At 32.6% G+C, this 22,228-nt stretch overlaps 1 protein-coding gene and 1 long non-coding RNA gene across 7 annotated transcripts; one reads left to right on the top strand and one right to left on the bottom strand.

Moving 5' to 3' along the window:
• Window positions 1–3,733: 3,733 nt before the first annotated feature.
• LOC138128685 (uncharacterized) lies at window positions 3,734–20,457 on the bottom strand. 6 transcript variants are annotated; one of them, XR_011158848.1, is made up of 23 exons: window positions 20,262–20,457; window positions 18,685–18,792; window positions 18,462–18,628; window positions 18,244–18,406; window positions 13,624–13,953; window positions 13,326–13,571; window positions 13,150–13,272; window positions 12,968–13,101; window positions 12,728–12,914; window positions 12,477–12,571; window positions 11,659–12,049; window positions 11,326–11,618; window positions 11,188–11,275; window positions 11,051–11,127; window positions 10,868–11,002; window positions 10,533–10,807; window positions 9,026–9,161; window positions 8,766–8,973; window positions 8,583–8,710; window positions 8,263–8,400; window positions 8,062–8,206; window positions 7,863–7,998; window positions 3,734–3,989 (listed from the first exon to the last, which is right to left on the bottom strand). XR_011158848.1 is itself a non-coding variant. In XM_069044889.1 (23 exons), the coding sequence occupies exons 1-23, from the start codon at window positions 20,425–20,427 to the stop codon at window positions 3,912–3,914; spliced, it is 3,951 nt and encodes a 1,316-aa protein (XP_068900990.1). In that variant the 5' UTR covers window positions 20,428–20,457; the 3' UTR covers window positions 3,734–3,911. The 6 variants fall into 6 exon arrangements, 4 of the variants coding, with proteins under 4 accessions (XP_068900990.1, XP_068900991.1, XP_068900993.1 ...); XR_011158849.1 differs by having other exon boundaries at window positions 3,734–3,983; XM_069044889.1 differs by having other exon boundaries at window positions 8,058–8,206.
• On the top strand, window positions 14,181–15,180 carry LOC138128686 (uncharacterized). Its single transcript, XR_011158850.1, has 3 exons — window positions 14,181–14,494; window positions 14,552–14,665; window positions 14,723–15,180. It is a non-coding gene; the product is annotated as an uncharacterized lncRNA (long non-coding RNA).
• Window positions 20,458–22,228: the final 1,771 nt, after the last annotated feature.

Raw genomic sequence — 22,228 nt, 5'->3', positions numbered from 1 at the left:
AATAAATTACTCCCTATATTTCGAACTTTTAGAGAAATAACGTTTTTCATGTTGTGTAACTAGAATTTTCAGAAGTAATTTTGAATGCCTAAGGTTGGTTACTATGAATTGAGGGATTAAGTTCAATTAAATATGCCGACAGAAACCAAAATTGATTGTGAAACGAAAAATCATCTATCACTTAGCGAGGCATTAGTCATTAATTTGCAACTGTGAGAAGGAATTAGCCACAGCCTTACATTTTTGAGATATCTTTTGTCTGCCACCAGAAACCACATAGCCCCCAACCTAACCAACCTAGTATCGAATATCCCTAAATTTATTTTTGACACGATTGTAGCACAGTTATTAACTAAACTGTCACAATCAGTCTAAATAAATTTAAATGTAGGAAGGGCGGTTTCACACTTATGACTGTTATGTCAAAAATTATGTCTGTTTTTTTTTACTCTCCACTGTAAGTGCCTTGAAAGTCCGGAAACTTTTGTTGACATTCCTCGAAAACTAGAGGTGTTGAATAGGACGATTCGCTATTTCTGAAGTAACACTGCACAATGAAAATTTTTTGTTCTGAAGTGAACATATTGCAATAGCAATTTTAATAGTCAATAATTAATAATGACAGTTCTCCATTGTAATGACATCTGATGACATTTGAATTACATTTTTACGTGTTGCCAACTGAAGCGTATTACTCACGGACCTCTGGATTTTTTTTATTTTCGATCGCATGGTATTACTAAACACTTTTTTGTTAAAAACCATTAAAAATAATTATATATCTGCTTCAAAAAATGCTAACTATGCGACTCTAGAAGACAAATTGAACGTGTTTCTATCTGAGTCGGTCAACACCGGGCTACCGAACATCTGCCTATAGTTCTTCTTTTTCCACATACAATTAATTCCAAACAAGTTTCAATATAACAATATACTCTTCCTAAAGTCATTCTATATTGTTCTCTAGTATTTTTCTTGCGAAAATAACGATTTCTAACTGGAAAATTTCAGTTCTTATAAATAAACAATAAATTAATGAAACAAACAATGAGCGGCAATTTTTAACCTATAAAGGTTTTAATATGTTTTATTTATAACACATTAAAAAAATTTCGTTCAAATCCGAGCTCTTGCTACCGGTTCCGAAATAAAAACCTAACGTTACTCCACTATAAGTCCGAATCGGAATCTTCAACCAAATTAACAATAATTGGGGATATGTCATGGATGCTAAAGTTTCCCATAAGCCTTGTTCTTGTTCTTCATTTAAAATTTTGTACATACTTCTGGGACTGAAGCCTGTACAGCACTTAGGGAGAGTTTTAGTTTAGATTAGGATTTACCGAAAAAACATCCGCCACTGCTTCTACAATTTTGCACTTTACGTATTTACGTTTCCATTATCTCCATGAGTAATTACTTTTATTTTGTTGAAAGCCTTTAAAATGTGCTGATTCGTCTGCTTGTTTATTCATGCTTTACTCCGTTTTGGAAATTCATTCATTTTGGCAGTGACAATAATATGACAATTTAAATGATTGCCAACTGTCGAATTTTCAGTTATTTTGTAAAAAAATCTAACAAAAAAAAAGTTCCAGTTAGTTCGTCATTACAAAAATGAATGCATTATACATAAACTCTAAATTAAGTGAGATGGAAATATTGGGGCAACCGTTGTGCGAGACAGTGTTTACCCCCACCACTTTTCGTCACACAAAAAGGTTGCCGATCAGAATTTCAAACCCCTCCCATAAAAAGTTTCACTTCAAAAGAATCCTATGAGCTTTACACGTATTGCTTTGGAAACGCACATCACTCATATGAGCACGGGTGTAAAATTTTACTGGCTAGCCAGTAAAGTTTTACATGCTTGCTATAAAATGTACAGGTGGGAATCAAAGCAGTGTATCTTACGCTCCGTCTATTCTATTTCCCACGTCACTGCTCCGAGCCCATGCAAAACATGCATATAATACTTGGCGTTCATTGGTCAACTCAAGGCCAAGTATGATATTCAGGCTCTGAAATGCATTGAAACGTCAACGACTAGTTGACGTCACGAGGCAGGAGACGGAGTAACGAATGTATTGTGGATTGCCGATATAATACAAAATAGTGAATGTTGATAGATTGCAGCCGAGTCTGACGAGTGAATAAAAAATGCTCGGAAAAATGCAGATATTATTTCCTTTTGGCAAATCTTAAATTAAAAAATACAATAATAACATAAATTATTTTTTCAAATTAAGAGCCGGTGCTGCAGCTCTGCAGCCCTTATTGAAAAACCGCCACTGGTCGTGATTACTCTCAAACGAGTCGATGATCTTAAGTAGTTCGGGTTCCTTTTTCGGTTCGGTTCTTTTTAGAACCACCATTTGTTGTTTGCGTTACGACTTCCTCCCAATAATAAATTTGTATTGATAGTTGCGGGCTATACGATGACAACTTTTATTAAATTTATTGACATTATTCTTAACCTAAATTTTTTGACAGCGCAATAATGTGCTAAATTTGACAATAAAATACAGTCGACCAAAACTTATTTTGAGTAGAATGATAATATTTTTGGAAACCAAGCAACGCCCTCATTCATTCTGTTCTTTCCTAGTTTTTCCGCGCTTGACTAATGGGATTGGTGGATTTGATATGCTTCTAACTCGATTAAAAAAGCAGATAAGAAAAAAGAATCAGTCTTTCTAGTAATGTTATTGCTGTCGGCACAAGTCAGTTTCCTCTGGGGCGTGAGTTGTGCCACACCTTGTATATCTTGAGTTAATTTATCAATATCACCTTTACAATAGGAGTACATAATCAAATTATTATTCCTAAATGTGTACAATCTCATGTAATAATACAGTACCTACTGGATATTTACCGTGTCCATATCCAGTTTTACGTTCCAAATGTATTGTGTGCTGATAGATTGCACGTTTTTTGACAGAAGAAAGACACAGAGACAAGTGTGGTGGAAATTAATTTGCAAGGCTACAACGGTTTTCTACATAACGTGAAATGATTGAGATGGAGAGTTTAGTATTTTTCACTGCGTTATGTTTTGGAACTAGAATGTAAAAACGTGCACTGTATCGGCGTACGGACTATACTCGTGAATCATCTTGTATAAATAGAAGGATGACTGCCTTAAAAATTATTTTTAAAATGAGAATGAAAGCTTTCATAGGCTTTTGTGATTCGAGTTGTACTCGCTGAAAAAGCAGCCCACATTTGAGGATTGAAACTTATATGTAATTATCTACTAAATAATTTGAAAATTTTGTTAAATTTTCTTTAATGGGAATACCAATATCTTTCCATTAATTTTAAAAAGCAGTCCCCAACATCTTCTGGAGATAAGTATGGCAAACAAAAAATATGTTTTTTACATTCTCCCAGTTTGGACTGCCTGTCAATATAAAATTTAGCTAAACCTAAATTCTGGAATTTACGGTACCATTTTAACCATTGATTGCAAGAAGTCTTCAGACATCCGCATAATTACCAAGAAATCTTAAAATATAATGTCCAAGGAAAGGCAATGTAATTCCTAATTACCAGATAATTCTTATCGTCACCGCTAATCCCTACCGTCCACTGCTGCTACAAAACTCCAAAATTTTTAACCGCCGGGAGGAACTCGTCTGCGCCGCCTGATTTATTATCTTTGTGAAAATGTGAACGTTTCATAAACTCGCTCGCTCTTCGTGGATAGGAATTGAAAAATGATGCTTCATCCTTTTTTTTTAATCAATCTTGTTTATTTGTTGATCAAATGTAAAATATCAAATTCTTAAATTTACAGTCTACAGAATAATAAATTATATCGGATATTACTGTATAACTCTAAGAAAAGTTCCGATACCACTAGTTACTGTGACATTCTTGGAAATCCGTGAAAAATATTCTTTCCTCGTTTATTCCTCGACATGCTGATAATTTGCATGGTTGCGGAGATAAGACAGAATGTACGTATACACCATTTTCAACTGTTTCTGAAAAAAAATACTGCTTTAACGAAATAGTAAATTAGAAATTTAGATAGTTGGAAAGTCGTGATAGGTGATTAATATTAAAACATATCCAAAAATGTATCTAATACTAACTGTTCACCAGCTTCGCCTCGATGGATTACATCTTGACCCTAATTTAGTTTACATACAATGCTATCAAAGTGTGTCCAATATCGAAAACCTCAAATGAGAACGTGGTTTGCAAACATGAAATTTAAAGTACTAAAGTAAGTATTTTTCATATGACGCAATTATATCTAATGCAAGCATATAAATGTAGTTGCAGTGTTGCAAATTTAGATGAACTTAAATTTAACTTCTGAAAACACTTTTAATTTTGTTTATCCAATATTCACTTATAATATCCCGATGCATGGAATCTTTCCGAAATTTTTTTGAGTGCATTGCTGACAAAGTTATTAATCGCCCCCGTCTTCGACTCGGGCGATTAATAGCTTGGCCAGCAATGCACGAAAATAAAATTTTCAGGATATGAATCTATGCAGAAGAATATTCGGCAAGAAAATCACATAAATACATTAACCATCAGTGAACGACAAAAATTTTTTCTAAAGTTTTTTATAAATACATACCAAGACTGTAGAATTTTAACTCCTCAACAAATTAAACTTCTATTTATAAAAATGTAGTAATTTAAATAAAAATGTTGCAATTATATTAATATTTTTCTTTCCACTTTCCGGAAATATTTTATGTATCCACGGTAATAACAATAAACGTAGCTTTCTCATTGGATAGTACCGAGTAATCATAAATGATTAAAGGAAAATAGTGGATTGGCAACACTGATGAATCTGACAATCATTTCTATTTATGTTAGGTTAAGTCACGAACTACAGTTAATTTCAAAATTATCGAGCATACCTCAAAAATCAAGAAGTCGATTTATTACAGCTTTTTCCCCATGTAAAGATGCCTTTTTGAAATTTGAGCGTCATCTTGTTTATATAAGTTAGGTAAGTTTGACAACATAAGATGTCGCTGATATTTTAAAACACCATAACATTGTCTGTTTTATCCTCTGCACGGTGCTCTTCGCGATGTTATAATACTGGGCTACCCTCCGGATCGACCACCCTTCTTCTAACTTGGAAAGAATGAGCACCTTCGCGTTTTCTGTTAGATTAAGCATTTTGTTTGTCAAAATTGACATTGATCATTGACAAAAAATGTAAGTGCATTTCACACTGTAGAAAATTAGGTGTAGGTACTCTATAATTTTGAAATTAACTGTACATTGGCGTTGAAAAAAAGATTACAAAACAATCAACAAACTTTACTAGATATTACAAAAATGCAGCTAAAGAAGATGTTCAAAGTGTTGACCTCCTTGCTGTAAGCAACGTTGAACTCTGTTTGATAAATTATTGGAAACATTAATTAACATTTCAGACCCCACGTTTCCTATTGCTTCTTCAATCGCATATTGCAATTCTTCCAAATTCCTAATGGGATTGCGAAACACAACATCCTTTAGATATGGAAACAAAAAGAAGTCCAATGGGGTCATGTCGGGTGACCTACTTGGCCACAAACCTGAGCTAATTAAACGTCCTGGGAAAAATTCTTCTAAATAATTTATTGTGCCCCGTGCAGTATATGCAGTGGCAGAGTCTTGCTGATAATAGCCGTTTGTGAGTTCGATGTCGTCCAGTTGATTTAAAAATTGGTCTACAAGAAGTCTTTGGTATTTTTCCGCATTAATTGTTTCGTGAAAAAATATCGGCCCAATAATTCGCCTTCGCGACATTGCAACCCATACGCTCGATTTTAAGTGGGTGCAGTGGCACTTGAATTACATTATGTAGATTGTGAGCAGACATGTTCTGTAATTTTGTGAGTTTATGAACCCAGACAAATGGAACCATGCCTCATCGGAAAAGAAAGTGATATCTTGCTCGTCAATATTATCAAGCAAATTGTTGTTATACCAATTATAAAACTGGATTCTTTGGAGATAATCAGGAGGGTGAAGTTGTTGGACCATTGTAAATCTGTATGGGCGTAAATGCAAGGATTTTTTCAGGATCTTTCGAGAGGATTCATAACAAAGTCCTAAAAAGAGGGAAAATGTAGGAAATGTTAAGAGGACAGGTCATTTGTCAATGGGAACCTATTTGTTAGGATAAACGACGTATCGAAATGTGAGGATGTTCCTCGACAATTTCTTCAACATTTTGCACATCAGGTGTAGCAACAGTGGGACGACCAGTAGATTTGCCTTTTCCCACATTACTAGTGCTTATAAAGCGTTCAACTATTCGCTCACAATGTTGTGCAAAATTAGGATATTCGATTTGTTCTTCGGGATAGGTTTCAACAAATTGTTCATAAGCTGACTGCTGTGAATACAGCCAATGGCCATTTTCATTTTGCAATCCACTGCGAAAATAGGCCATTACAATTGGTGCGATTCTGTTTTAAAATTTACCAATATGGCTATATAACAAGGTTGTAGTTGCTATGATATGAAGCTGTTGATTGGTTGTATCTATGAAAAATCAATGTTGTTCAATAACAATATTGCTAAATTTTGAAATAGAATCGCACTAATTAAATGTGTTGTGCTCTATTGTAAAAACCATTTTTTAAAATAAAGTTTGCAACTGTCGGTTTAGATTTTTTTTGACGTTTATTTCAATTTTTAAAATTGCGTGTGTCATGCCAACGATGTTGTCAACTAAAGATTTCAAACGTGTTACCAACATAACAAAATAATTTTCAATCATTTATAGTCCCTCGGTAGATTCATGAATGCGATTTTCAATAGTAATATCGTGTTTTACTAATGGGTGTTCATTTAATAGTCTGGTGCAATCACCTATGGAAATCTTTTGTTTTGAAAAACGGATGTCGCAGCGTTAAAATACGACATAACCTCACTATAAACTAACAGCATGACAAGAATTATGATAAAAAAGTAACACAATTACAATTCACGCACAAATTAATCAATTTATTAAATGAGGTGCTGGAAATGTCTACCTTCTTCTTTTCGTAACAATTTGTGGCACGTTCCTACATTCCTACACAAGGTTCAGTCTGTTGCGTGGCGATAACTGGCGTATTGAAGTGTGGAGTGTGGCGAGCATTTTGCATTATTTCTCTTGCAGTTTCAATAACTGCAGCAGTGGGTTTTAGAGGCCGCCTGTGGTTTTTCTTCGGTAAACAACTTTATACACCGGCTCAGGTTGTCTGCGAAGGTTTTACGGTCAACAATAACATTGGGAAATTCGGCGATAAACTCTTCTAAGCAGTTTTGTATGTAGTAGGTCCATGAACTATTCACTTTCAAACCATTGCGAAAATAATAACTTTCAATCAAAAACAAAAACGTTTTCTGCTACAACGGGAACACCAGCAAACAGTAAACATCTCTGGGTCTGAACGCAAATGTCAAAATATGACAGTTCTACTCTAATTTTACGACATGCCTTAACAAAAACAAAATATTTCCATAGGTAATGCTACCAGAATATAAATGAACACCCGATAGTTAGTTTTAATTAAGTAAACTGTACTATAACTAGTCTGTTGTTATAACCCACGTTGCCATTAGCACCGTGGGTTATTAACATCCATAACTCATCGGGAGCAGATTTTCATTAATACCTAATGTTATTATCTAAAAATTTTGGAATATTAGATAAAACGTTGTGGGTTGTTAAGTATTACCCACTTATACCATAAATAACTATTATTTATAATTAATATTGGACGCCAAAGTACAAATTAATAGGATTCGTAATTTATCTGGATTATTTTGTTGTAAATATTTGAGTTTTTTAAATTCTGTTTTGAGAAGAGTTACCTTAACTCTTTTTATTTTCTTACCGAATTGTGTATAAACTGTGTTCCATTTCTCCTGGCAGTACGTATAGCGTTGCACACATCGATTTTCAATTCCATTTCGTACTTATTTAAAATATAAGACAAAACCACAAATAAACCAGAAGCGCCGATTCCATCACTTTCAACAAAATCAACGACTTAGAAAATAAAATTCACTATACAATTTGTAGGACTTACTTACACGCGATTAAACAAGGTTCTTGGCCTTTACCAAGCTTATTAAATTCTAATGTAATTTCTAGGAAGTTGTCAACAGAATTTGGTGATTGTTTTTGCTCATTCCAACTCTTCAGCATAAACAAACAAATATTGGTATCGTAAATGATCTGCAAATATAACATTATATTTGTCACCAATTAGTTTAAAATAATGTAAAACTTACTTGTCCAGTCGTCTTATTGAATCTTCGCACGTGTAAGTAATTTATCGTGCCATAGGATTTTCTGATTTTCTCCAAGAATCTCACTAAAATTATCTCAGTAGAACCAACATTCCTGTGGGGCCACAGCGGAATTTTTTTCTAAATATTGAAATAAATTATTTATTTCCGGCTAACATAAAAATCAGCATGAGTTTGTTTAATTTCCGAAACATCAAAGAGACAGTGCAACCCTTATTAGAACGCCGAATAAATATTAGTTGAGATCATACGTTTTTTAAGCATCATAAATGAAAGTGAGTTTAAAATTTTGTACAACTTACATTAAGGTTTTTCAAAAATAAAATATGAGTAATTTTTTCTGTTACAATTAATTTCCAAAATTTTGCAACAGTTTGCTCGTTTGGTTGTTGTATAATAATGTAGTTTTTTCTTGTTCCATAACCGTCCACTTAAAAACATGTCATTGTTACAAATAGTTAGCTTTGAATTTTAGTTAAACCAACCAAAACTAGGGTGCAGTCCACTGGTAGTAGTTGCACATTGAGATATCCGGGATTCAATAGCCCTGTCATTCCAACATAACCTTTTTAGATAGCTAAGTTGCTGATTGATAATATTTTTATCTAAATTTTCCTGGAGACGTTTTTTAAATGGATTTTCCATTTCTAACAAAACTTCCAAAACAACCAGATGTGCTAGTACATAGTTCTTCTAGAATTTTATGTTTCATAAATGTAGTTTCAGGGAAAACATTAAATTTTACCATTTTGTTTACCACACAAGGTCTTTGCTCTCTTAAACTTTTTGTTAAATTATAAATGTCAATTTCACTTGTTGATTTAGACATTGCTAAAGCTAGATCGCATAAAATTAAAGTTCCTGTTCTATTTACCCCAAATCTGGAAAAATAGAGTCGATAAAGTGATACTTACAAATCTGTTACGCAAAGGTATGTGTATACATACAGGTGTCCCAGAGTTGCGAAAAGGCTCCATAATTTGCTTGTTATTAAAGATATCAACTTTTCGTTTTTTTTAGATGAGAGCTACGCTTCTACTGCCCATTCGAAAAATATTGCGGTATATATACAGAGTGTCCCAATATTGTACAAACAACTAAAGTTATGTTTTTTTAAATGGAACCTATCCAGTTTGATTTAATTTTTGGATTCTATGCTAAATTATGAATCAAATCTATAGAAGTGGTTTTTACTTATCTGCCATCGTTTTTGATCAGTGGCGCTTTTTTACCAGAATTTTTAATTCCAGGGATCCATTCGAAAATTCGTACCTATTAATTAATTAATTAAAATAATAATGTTTGCCGCATCTGCTGAGTGTTTACTCAACAACTTGCTCAGTAGCATATGCCTACTGCGATTTGTTAAAGATAACAAATTAAAAATGTCGAAAACTAATTTTTTTCAAATAGCACCTCGTATTTATTATTACACTGGTCCAAAGCTTTTTTGACAGGCTTTCCAACGATGTATGGTTTGTATAGTCGAATGTGAAAATCTAGGGTGCTATCCCAAAATCACTAAACATTGTTTTATTGGTTGATTTATCTTTATGGAGTGACCATATTATGTGATTATCTTTTGTTGGGCCTCTTAGATTTTTGTATTGTCTTTAACGGAAAAGTTGCTCCAATTTAGTGATTTTAGGATAGTACCTACCCTAGATTTTCACATTCGACTATACAAACCCTATACCGTTGGAAACCTTGTCAAAAAACTTTCGACCTGAGCAATATAAATACGGGGTACCATTTGAAAGAAATGAGTGTTTGACATTTTTAGTTTGTTATGTTTAAAAAATCGCAGTAGGCATATGCGACTGAGTAGGTTGTTGAGTAAACACTCAGCAGATACGGGAAACATTCAGAAATCAAACAGCGTCAATTATTTTAATTTATGTGCAACGATTTGAAAGGTACGAATTTTCCAACGGACCCCTGTAATTCGAAATTCTAGTAAAAAAAGCGCCACAGATCAAAAACGATGGCAGATAAGTAAAAATGACCTGTATATATTTGATTCACAATTTAGCATAGAAACCAAAAATGAAATCAAACTGGGTAGGTTTCATTTAAAAAAACATAATTTTTGTGTTTTTTTAATATGTATTGGGACACTCTGTATACATACCGCAATATTTTTCGAATGTGCAGTAGAAGTGTAGCTATCATAGTAAAAAGAAAAAGTTAATATCTCTAATAATATAGAAGTTATGGAGCTTTTTCGCAACTCTGGAACACCCTGTATATACCCTGAATGAATCACAATTGGGACTTCACTGTTTCTGTTAATTTTTCTTATGTGTTTTACTACTGGTACCAAAGCGTTTGGATAAAATGGAATTTCGTCACTGGAATGCCATTTCAGATGGAGATGTTGAATTTTTCTTGTGTAGATATCGTAACATATTTCAAGTACCCGAATGTCATGGTACTCGAAGTTTTCTTCTTTAATTAGTTTAATTGTCATATTCCCACATTCGTACAAAGCATTGAGTTTTTGTGGCCAGTATTCGGCGCACATTCTCTAGAAATGAAAAGTAAAATATGCACATTTTTTTGGTTGTATGGTTAGTAGGTAACTGACTTTTTTATTTTCCAACAAGTTAGTGGCCATTACGATTGTTTCGACTTTCTCTTGCCAAATTAACCTCCAAAAATCTTTCACCGTATAAAATTTAGGTCCCTGACAAGCAATATAAGCTTTAGGTTTGTCGTAACCCTGAAACAACGAATTAAACAAATCATACTTGCTCCATTATCTTCTTACGTTTATGTAACTGGCGTTTATATAATCATGAGTTCCTAGCCCCGGTAATGGCTTTAGTACAACCCGAGTACAGTCATCTGAAAAATGCATTTATATCAATTTTAAAGGTAACCTTATTAATAAATTTTCTTTCGCACATGGAATGTGAAACCGATCTTTGTTCCTATTAATATTCTTACTTTCTAAGCCAATGTGACATGTTGTCCTTGTTGTGTGAGGTATGGACTAGAAAATTTTAATTAGTTGCTATATATCACGAATTTTACAATACATACGTGAAGCTCATTTTCCAGTTTATTTGTGAAAATTATTTTTCTTACAGCATCTTCAAAATCAGCTACTTTTATGTTTGTGTTATGTGCTTGATCATGTTCACTAGTTATAGGCACTATTTCCTCCAGCATAACAGTCTCTTGGGGGTCACCTTTTCTCAATGCATAAATACTTAATAAGGAAATTATAATTATTGCCAATATTAAAATTAATCCTGATATAAGAAATAAGATGCTCTTATTGGTAAGATTGCTTTTAACTTCGTGATGTTGGATGTGACGCTTTCCTATAAAGTCTGTTTATTATTTATTAGAGATTAAAACATACACACTCACCTTTAAGTGTCGTTTTCAACTTCGAAGTCAGAGTTATTTGTTTGTAGTGAGTTCCATATTTCTTTAAAATTGTATCTACATTTTCTGTAGTTAACGGTACTTCAACGGTTGAAGATTCCAATTGAGTACTATTTTTCAATTCGGGGACCACAACTTTTGCAAACTCTTTGGATTCTGGTTCTTTTGAAAAATCATGTTCCGTTGTTGTCGCTTCAGGAAGCTTCGATGGTTCAATTAAAATACTGTCAATTAGTTCGGTGCTGTTTCTTATTCTGACCCATAATTGTATCTCACAAGTTTGGAGCGTTAATTTATTTTCAATTCTGGCTGTTACTTCGTTTGTTGATTTATAGTTTATCATTATTTCGTTTGAATGATATTTTCCAGTGCACTAAAAAGTAAAGATAAGTTGTTGCAAAAAGACAAATAATTTTTTAGTTAAACTTGACAAAATAAAAGTCAAATTATAATTGTTAATTACGAAGTTTTGTGAATATTTATTCAGGTTAAAACACAGGCGGCCGGTGAACGGGTGAATCAGATTCTATCCATGATGGAAAGAAAGGGTATCCCGGAGCCGCAAAATCTGATGTTTTCTTTAATTTAGTGTAAAAAATGTCTTCTTCATCGAATTTACTTCATTTGAAATGTAATTTTTATTTATTAATCAGTATCAGTATTTATAGTGGAAAAATATTTAATAAGAAATTCTAGCTGATGCAGGGTTTCGTTCGCTTCAACAGACGAGCCGTTAATTTTTTACATTACTTAAAAGGAAGCTGCATCAAGCGTTTCGGATTTTTTTTTTTAATACTTACGTTATGATTTATGAAATAATTAAAGGATCTTCCTTCTTCGATGCTTATCCATCTTAATAACACACCAGAATTATTCCTAGTTGCTTGCAGAGTTTCTAAAGCAGATGAATGATGAGAAAATACAAAATTTCCATTTTATGTAGTAAATAGAAAAATATTTAATTTATATTTTAAAAAACTTTCAATTACTTAAGCACCATAAGTAAATATAATGCATTATTCTCGTGGATTTAAAAATTATTGCTACATACTTCTAAATGTTGTTAACTCCGGTATACCAACTGTGAAGGATTTATTTTGAACCATCAATATCACTCTTATGTTGTACGCATGTGTTTTTGTTGTCAAATTACTAATCTTATAAATATGACTTCTGTAAATGGTACTCAATGTAGCCAATTTTGGATCTGAAAAGTTCTTGTAAATTTCTTCGTCAACCTAAAACATCAATAATATTAATTACTTTTATATGTTCTATCAAGATATCCTACCTGCTTATATTGGATTTGATAATGGTCCAGTTGTGCTTCATCATCATTATATTTCAAGTTCGTAATTTCAATAGTTACTGATTCGTCTGTTATAGAAGTAAGTTTGGGAGGTTCCAATACAACTGGCAGTTTTTCTAAAAATTTGCTTTTTAGGAAATATTAACATAACAAAGATCCCGAACCTGAGCATTCTTTTCCAAAAAATTTGCTTTTACATTTTGTGCAATGATTCGTCTGATCACAAATTTCACATCCAGAACTACACAATGAACTACAATTTATTCCCCAGTAGCCCGGATTACAAGCTAAAAATGTGTAATTACGTTTAATTTCTACTTTTAACCCTTACAATACCTACTTCTTTCACAAGATGCGCCGGTATATCCCGAAGCACAATAACATAATTCATTTTCTAAACATACTGTATGATTTTCACAGTTCGAGTATGATTTTCCTAGCAATTGTTCACAGCTTAAACTGCAGTTTTTTCCTAAATATCCAATCTTATTACAAAACGTGTTAACACCTGGTTGATATTCTGCGTTTAGACTTTTACATAAAACTTTATTGTCACTTTTATGAGAAAAATCGTTGGAAATAATTTCTGAAAATTATTGTACAACCACCAAATACAGTACACAAATTGCGTGTATTACCTATGTTTTTATTACAGAAACGGATATCATCTATTGCCCAATACCCTGTGGTATGATTATCTAACCGCCTCCGAAAAAATATCATTTTTCCCTTTCCAGTTAAATTAGTTTTTATTTCAATTTCTTTCCAACTCTTCAAATTATCTTCATTAAAACCTTTAACTGTTTGGTTAAAAACATTCCTTTTGTTGACATAAACAATTACATCCAGATAACAGTTTTTATCCACAGATGTAAAGAAAGATAGACACATATTTTTAGCAGTATCAAAAATTAAATAACTTGAAAGATTTTTGGTGGTGGTGATTGTGTCAGAATATTTGAAATAATCTGTAATACATGTCAGGTATCACCCAGAATTTTTGCAACTTAGAAAACACTAGAACGGTTAATTTTCTACAATTTAATCTCTAAAAATGTCAAAAATCAATATAGAATAAACTTGGGAATTTGATGCTAAAACAGTTTACACTTTAAAAATATTTTGGATGGAGCCACTGCCGTCTCTATTTAACAAGCCGTGCCATGCACATCGGCAACACCGCATCTTCCACTATAGTCTATTTTTTCCTGGTAGGCGCGTGCGTGCGCATTTACAAAATCCTGCAACGAAATGCGACTTTCCTATTGGCTATTTTATTTTTCTACTTACACTAGAGAAATGTGCAATATTGCAGTGTTCTGTACTGTCAATCAGGTCCAAGCTGCCATTTTTGTTTCATCGTGTCTTAATTTTCCTTTCGTGTTTTGTGTGTGTTTTTTTGTTTATTTTGTGTTGTGTCCATTTATTTATTAAAAAAACAGTTCTTAGAGGTTAAGAAGTTCTTATATGTCAACAAGATGTGTCAATTTCGATCACCAAATAAACGGCGTAAGTTGGATTTATGCTAACAGCAAGTAACAGTTTTTTATTAATGCGTATTTATAGCAAATTTCTCACAAGCCGAGAAAGAAATGATCGTTAAAGTATTTCGTGGGATTTCCAAGGATTTTGCCGAGTTAACCAAGACGGCTCAAATGGAAAAAACTGCAGATTATACTGGTATTGTTTTCTGATTTTTTTTTTGTTGTATCACAGCTTAATTACTTTGTGTTGAAGGTTGTGGATTTAGAACCATTCAACGATACTTGGCGGAAGAAAAGAAGTGTGGGCAATTACAGGCACCGAAGAAACCTGATAGGAAATGTATGATTCAATTGGATGAACATCAAAAATATCTCATTCGAAAAACAGTGCACTCATTTTTCTCTGCAAACAGAATTCCTACAATTGATACTGTGTAAATTAAGCCTTTTCCTTTTCTCTTGCAAGATACATGGTTATTATAAATGATTGTAGTCGAAGCAGCCCATGTCCATGTTATGAAATTTTTGCCGCTTTCATGTGAACTGTCAATTTTTGTCGATGTCACTGTAATTATTTTTAGGTGAAAAGTGCGGTGGATTTTTTTATTTTATTTTATTTGAAATTAACGATTGAATCCAAAAGTATGGAGTTGTTTTGTACCCAATTTAACTCCTGTATGTATTAAATAAAAATAAAAAATGTACATTTAATATTTGTTATCAATTTTTCCACGAGTTTATTCATAAACTTTTTTGTTTACATTTTACATATTATACAAAAATTAAATCATGAACATGAATTTTAATATGCAACCACAAATACTGATCCCCCTAGATAATATGCAACCAAAAATACTAACAATTCCTGCATCCTGCTAAAAATCTTAGCTATGTGATTCTACCTTTCGGAGATGCGCACGCACGCGCCTACCAGGAAAAAATAGACTTTAGAAGTAGTCCGATAATATTTGCGAGGAGGCAAGCGAAAGCTCAATTTATTAATAAGAAATTTAAAATAATAAAAAAAGGCTATATTCTGTCTCGTGATTCGGAAGTCACGTTAAGCCATTGGTCCCGGTCTATTGAGTTGGTCACCATGCCCCTCATAGATTTGTAAACCAGTCCTAGATTGTGTAACAAATTTTAGAATACACAACCACATTATAGTTATACACCAGAAAGTTGTTTGGAAAATGACAGTTACAAGTTATATTTTGATAGAACAATTTTAACTGACATTCATATTAAACATAACAGACCAGACATTATAATTTTAAATAAACAACAAAAGCAAGCATATCTTTTAGATATAGCTGTTCCAAATTCACATAATATAACACAGACATATAACACAAAAATTAATAAATATTTAGAGCTATCCGTTGCTATGAGAAATCTTTGGTGTTTAGAAAAAATTTCGATTTTACCACTTGTAATTTCAGCAACGGGAATAGTACCGCAATCTCTTTTTAAAAATTTAAAAATTCTGGATTTAGATAACACATTGGTAGTTGAAATTCAAAAAGGTATATTATTATACTCATGTCACATCGTGAGGAAGTTCCTCAACATTGACACAGAACATAATACACAACAAAGTCAAAATGCGGAGGCGAGACGCCGGTAATTATGTTGATAAGCACTGCACTATTACTTGATAGTAATATCCGTAATAGTGTATGTACTCCGGCAAAATTGCCGTGCCGCCGGGTGGAGGTGGGATAGTAAGATAATAGGTATAGATATACCTACCTGATTTGTAACTTTAGTCTTCCATGTAGTTGTTATATCTTGACATCGCTTACTTTGCCTTACATTGGAAATTACTTACTTACATCAGATAGAAAATTACGCATGTGGAGCAGAAAATAAATAAAGATAAAATAGACATAAAATATTTATCTTGAATAAGTTTAAATTTTTCTCTTTTTACATTTAGTATTTTGTCCAATTAACAAATCAGCGTTTTTATTTATTTATTTTTTCACCGTAAGAACAGTGAAAATAGTAGTTTATTTAATGAGTTCGTGCGTAAATTGGGTCTTTTTTGGTACGAGTGGGCCATTTTAAAACGCGAGTGAAACGAGAGCCCAATTTACACACGAACGAGTTGAATACAACGTTTTTTGGTTCGACGAGCCCCTTAAAAGCTCCAAATCGTTTAAAATCTTTAAAATTAGCTTGACGTTTTGTTTTGACAAGTTGCGACATTTATCAAAATCCGTTCACACAGGAGAAAATTTTCAAATTCTGACAGCGTCGAACAAAAAATAGTTATTTCTATATTAAGTGCGCGAAGAGAGTGTTTTTTGTGCATGAAAAGGTCTTTTACGCCGAGACGAAGGTCGAGGCAGTATAAGCCTTTGAATGCACAAAAACATCTTCGCGCACGAAATATAAACAATATTTTTTCTATAATTGATTCAAAAAATTGAAATTAAAAATTCAAATTTTTAAAGGAACTCTGAAGTTTCAATGCAGTGACCATGTTGCTAGGTAACTAATAAAAAACAGTGCGTTAAAATGAAAAACAGAAATAGTCGTATGCGTGAAATTGCATTTCACACCCTGTTTTGTGTGGTTTCTATGGTTTCGATCTTACTAACAATGCAAAAAAAAATACACGTTAGAAAATGACCCACTTCAGGCACAGATAACTATGCGTGAATTTCAATTTTTTGAATCAATTATAGAAAAAAAATATTAAAATATCCAAGGAAAATTTTTGACAACTATTTTTGATCTATCAAAAAGTGACTTGATAATGATACATAAATGTCGCGTTTTTTTTACGGTTGTAGAAAAAACATTTTGTAGGTCGCTGTTACTAAGTATGTAATAATATATTGAAAAATGTGTACATATGAAGAAAGATAAGTATAACAAAATCTGACGGTAAACATAAACCAACTCTTTGCAAACTAGCAAAGTAAGTATCTCCAGAATTGTCAACTTTAAAGTCCTTTTTAAAATTTGCGTTTATATTACGTCTATAAACGTCAGTCAGTAGGAGTCGTTTATGGCTTTATGAAAGTACACTCTACTTTAATGAAATTTTTATCAATATTTCAGTGTATTACACCAAAAAACTTCCAATATTAATGTTCAAACTCTACTTTTTAACATCTGTTGCAGATGTAATTGCGTCCGTTACCTTGAATTACCAATTAGATTACTAGAATTTGAAATTGTTTTTTTTTTTAAATTAAAACAAGGGTGCAAATTCTAAAAAATAACATAAAAAACCGTATTTATAAGGGTACTGGCGCGCTCGTCCCATAGAAAACTCACCTACGGGTCGTTTTCTACACCTGGGACTCGTGCGCCAAATCAACCCTTATAAAACTCGTTCTTTAATATACTATTACCATACTGTGGCAATTAGCACACCGCATACATAAAGAGTAACTCCTTTACTGATTTTGCAGATTTCTAAATAATCAGAAACAAATATACAAACAAAATTCACTGAGAATGGAAATATCAATTCAAAAATTACAACCAACAAGCACTTACACAACATCGGTCATAAGAACTCTACCAGCCACAGACTACCAGTCGGACTACTTCGCATTGTTGCCAGTTTTACGTGTTCATGGCTTGTAAATAAAGACGGCAGTGATGGAGCATAATAATAATATCTATATTTTATCACGCATTACATCGCATTAATGTTTAGCAAGCTATACCAAAGTGCAGAATTTATAGACCCTAATATAGACTGATATAAAAATATAAGAATATTAATCGTTCCAGCATAAAAATTCAACTTACAGTCATGAAATATTAAATAATTACTGTAAATTACGAGAAAACGTGGAACAAATTTCAAATTAATCCTTCGAATTACATTATCGTTGGTTGATATGTTAATACTATTGTTTTCTCGTATTAATGCGTAATGCAACCAATGAAAATAAGATTTTCTGATATTTTCCTAAAAATTAAAAACTTATAATATTAGTATAGATATAGCCTCATCTAAAACTTGCATCGATACCATCATCATCTTTTATATTAATTGATGTGATGAAGTTGTCCTTTCTATCTGAAGAAATGAATTTAAGTGTCACGTTACCACTGTCATCATTCGGATATATTGAAAAGCAATGCACATTTTTATTCAATCTAACTCCATCGTGTTTCCATGTGCTAAATCCTTTCAGATAAAATTAGAATCCTAAAATTGTTGTATAACAAGCGACTGCTACTTACCCTTCCATCGCCTATCTGTAACAGGGCCATGTGAGGAATGTTTCGAAGATATATTTCTCCAGTCATCATCAATCCAAGTTACGTTAATGTCACTCGATTGGCGATTAACTTTTATAAGGAATAGTAAATTAAACGACATTTTGAGATTAAAGAATAGTAATTAACGTTATAAGTCCGGGAACTCATAGTTTACAGTACAAGTGAGACGTTTAAGAACGAGGCGACGAAGGAGCCGACTCTTGAAACTCGAAACGAGTACTGTAAAAAGAATTCACGGACGAATGTCGTTATGTATTTTATCTAATCCCGTGGGATAAATGACACTTATCCCACTCATTTGAGTGGAATAAGGAACTTCATTACTGGACGCATTTCATTACTCCACTCAGTGGCATAAGTGAGCTTCATTACCCCACTCAGTGGGATAAGTAAGTCATTATTCCACTGAGTGGTGTAATGAAACTGGCGGAAATAAATAAGATTTACCTCTTTTTTTAATTCGGGGCGGTCTTAGATAAAATTTTGTACATAACACGTGGGCTAAAGCATATTACAGGAAACTCGTGTGATTACAGATGAACTCGGGCTAACGCCCTCGTCATCTGCAATCTTCACACTCGAATCCTGTAATATTGCTTTTATCCCACTAATTGTGTAAATAACTATTATTTCATCCTGCCTCAAATTTCGTTTGAAAGAAACATTGAAATTAATTTCAAAATAATTCAACAAATGCTCCAAATCTAGTCACATTTTTGGAACATGATTAGCAACGGCTGTTTGGCAATTGTTTATTTTGTTGATTTTGTTGATTTTGTTGAAATAATTTGGTGCGTCAAAATGACTTCTAAAACAAATCCTCCAGAAATTGTAAGAAAATCTGCAGAAGCCTGTGCTGAATTAATACCTAGCAAGAGTAGCAAGTCTGGTGAAAGGTAAAGTGGAACCAGAAATAGAGTGTTTTTATGAGGGATGGAGTGCATTAACTTGAGAGGGTCAGTTATGGCAGGGCAATAAACTTCTGGCATTTGTCGCGCGACTGGGCTCTAGCTACCTTTGTCTCCGATGGTCCATTTTCAGACGGCTCAAAAACATCTGTCATAGAAGATTTATAACTCTCTTCAAGTTGGTAATAAAAGTGACCCCAAAATTGTAAAAGAAATTATCGACCAGAGTCCATAAAAACACTGTATTTCTGGTTTCACTATATCAAAAACAATTCAGCCATTTTTGTAAATGGAAATCAGAAAATAATGTGAAGAAAATTACGGAAGAAGTTATGCTGGCTGGCCTATTTTTTAGATTTGGTTTAAATGGTTGTAAACTAATGTTTTTGGTCTGAGAAAGTAAGTGCATCATCTTCTTTGTGGCCGAAATAGTTAAATTGTTAATTTGTATTTAGATCTAGTTTTGAATAAAACATTTCTTAAACCTGAATAATTGTTATTGCGATTGTTACTTTTGTGTTTCCAATAGCAATACTTAACCGGCGTCCGGCCGTTTTTTGCGTTTTCCCGGATTCAAACTGATGACGTAAAATATTGAAATTTGACACAAGATGAAATAAAAAAATTTACCTATAATATCCGGTGATGTACTGTAATAGGCAATTGAATTTTCAGTTATTACACATGTGACATTTGAATCATTAATTAATGTAATCACTTCAGCCGACACTAATTTTACAAATAAATAACAATATATAATTAGCCAAAATAACATTTTTTCGCGTTGCGTGTTCATTGTAAAATTGTACTAAATGATGTAAAAATAAATAATTACAAATAACTGCCAGATTATCTTATCTTAAGTGGAAGCATATTATGGTATTTTTTTTTTTTATATCTTCTAATATATAAAATTCTCGTGTCACAGTTTTAGTTATCATACTCCTCCGAAACGCCTCGACCGATTTTGATGAAATTTTATATGTATATTCAGTAGGTCTGAAAATAAGTTTTTATCTATTTTTTATACCCCTAAGTAATAAGGGTGGTCCACCCCAAAAAAATTTTTTTTATTTTTTGGACAAAATTGTTTATTTTTATTTTTTTATATTGTGGCATTAAAAAATACATACAACCTTAAATTTTCACCCTTCTACCATCAACTCCTATTTTTTAATAGCGATATTAGTAATTCAATAATTTTCAACCCCGGTCGATATCTTGATCGTTCAGTTAATTCAGTGATTTCATATAACCTCAAAAGTACTCGACATGTGTCACGAGCTCACACATTTTTATTGTGTTACACATTGTTGGATTTGTCTCCGCCCCGATTAGCAGAATAACTATTAAAACATCGAATAACTAACGAAAAAAAAAAATTATGAAGAAAATTCATTTTGAAAGGTTATGTCATCTGTCATTGTGCGCGCATTGACAATTTGAACTTAATTGAGATTTAACGTTAGCTGAGTTTTGATACCAAGTGTGATCAATGGTGATCAACACGTATTACTCTTATCTATTTTTGCATTGTACAGGGTGCAACAACATAACTTCCTTTTTTGAAATGCGCGCCATTCAGATTTGGCCCCTTGCGATTTTGTTTATGGGTTTTTTTTGAAATCTCGCGTTTATATCAACCATCTAAGGACCCTACAAGACCTGAAGGCCAACATCCGTGCAGAAATTGCACATCACGTGACGTGAATACGAATGAATAATCTCCGTCTGAGGGCGTAGTGCTTAGCATTAAATTATGGTACAGTTGGTTGCAAGAAAAAAAAACGGGAACTGTCAGAATAAAATTGACACATTTTTACGAGAGATAGGTTAGAATTAGAGTCAAAATTCAGACATTTTTAGAAATTATTTGATAGGTATTATCGAGTAGACAATTAATTGACAAATGGACAAAACCAAATTTACATTAGACAAATTTTCGTTTCCTGTTTTTTTTTGCAACCAACTGTATTAAATTTGTTTGTGTATGCATTAAATCATTAAATTTCTATTCATTTTAATTATTCATTTTATCTTAATAAAAAAACTTAATTTAATTCACCTAATAAGTTAACACAACATTTATTGATTCTGAGGCGGTACGAAGTTCGCCGGGTCAGCTAGTACTTTTATAAAGAGATACGTCGTAGCTTCTGTAGAAAATAATATTTTCAAATCTATTTTGAAAAATATCACTTTATGATGGTAGTAATTTCAAGTGCAATAATTTTCGTTATCTACATCTCTATATTTTTAACATTTGAATAATTTTTAAATATTTGTATTCTCTTTAGTAAATATACAGGGTGTCTCAGCTAAAACTTTCGAGGCTAATATCTCAGTTATTTTCCAACGGATTTTTGTGAAATTTAAAATGCAGATATTTTAGACGGTGAAACAGTTAAAAACGTAATATTTACATGCCTTTTTAAAATGTTGAATCACTTAAGATTTATATCAAAAAATTTATCGTCAATAAAAATTGCTGTAAGGAGAAACTCGTCCTACAAAGACGTCTGGTTTGCAAGAAAAAAGAAAAAAAACTGTGTTAAAGGTGACTGCAGATGTAAAAACGTAGACGCGTATGAAACAAA

The sequence above is a fragment of the Tenebrio molitor genome, chromosome 4 (genome assembly GCF_963966145.1).
Source record: "Tenebrio molitor chromosome 4, icTenMoli1.1, whole genome shotgun sequence".
Classification (NCBI taxonomy): Eukaryota; Metazoa; Arthropoda; class Insecta; order Coleoptera; family Tenebrionidae; genus Tenebrio; species Tenebrio molitor.
Note: the sequence above shows the minus strand (reverse complement) of the source record. Positions and strands in the feature narration are given on the sequence as shown.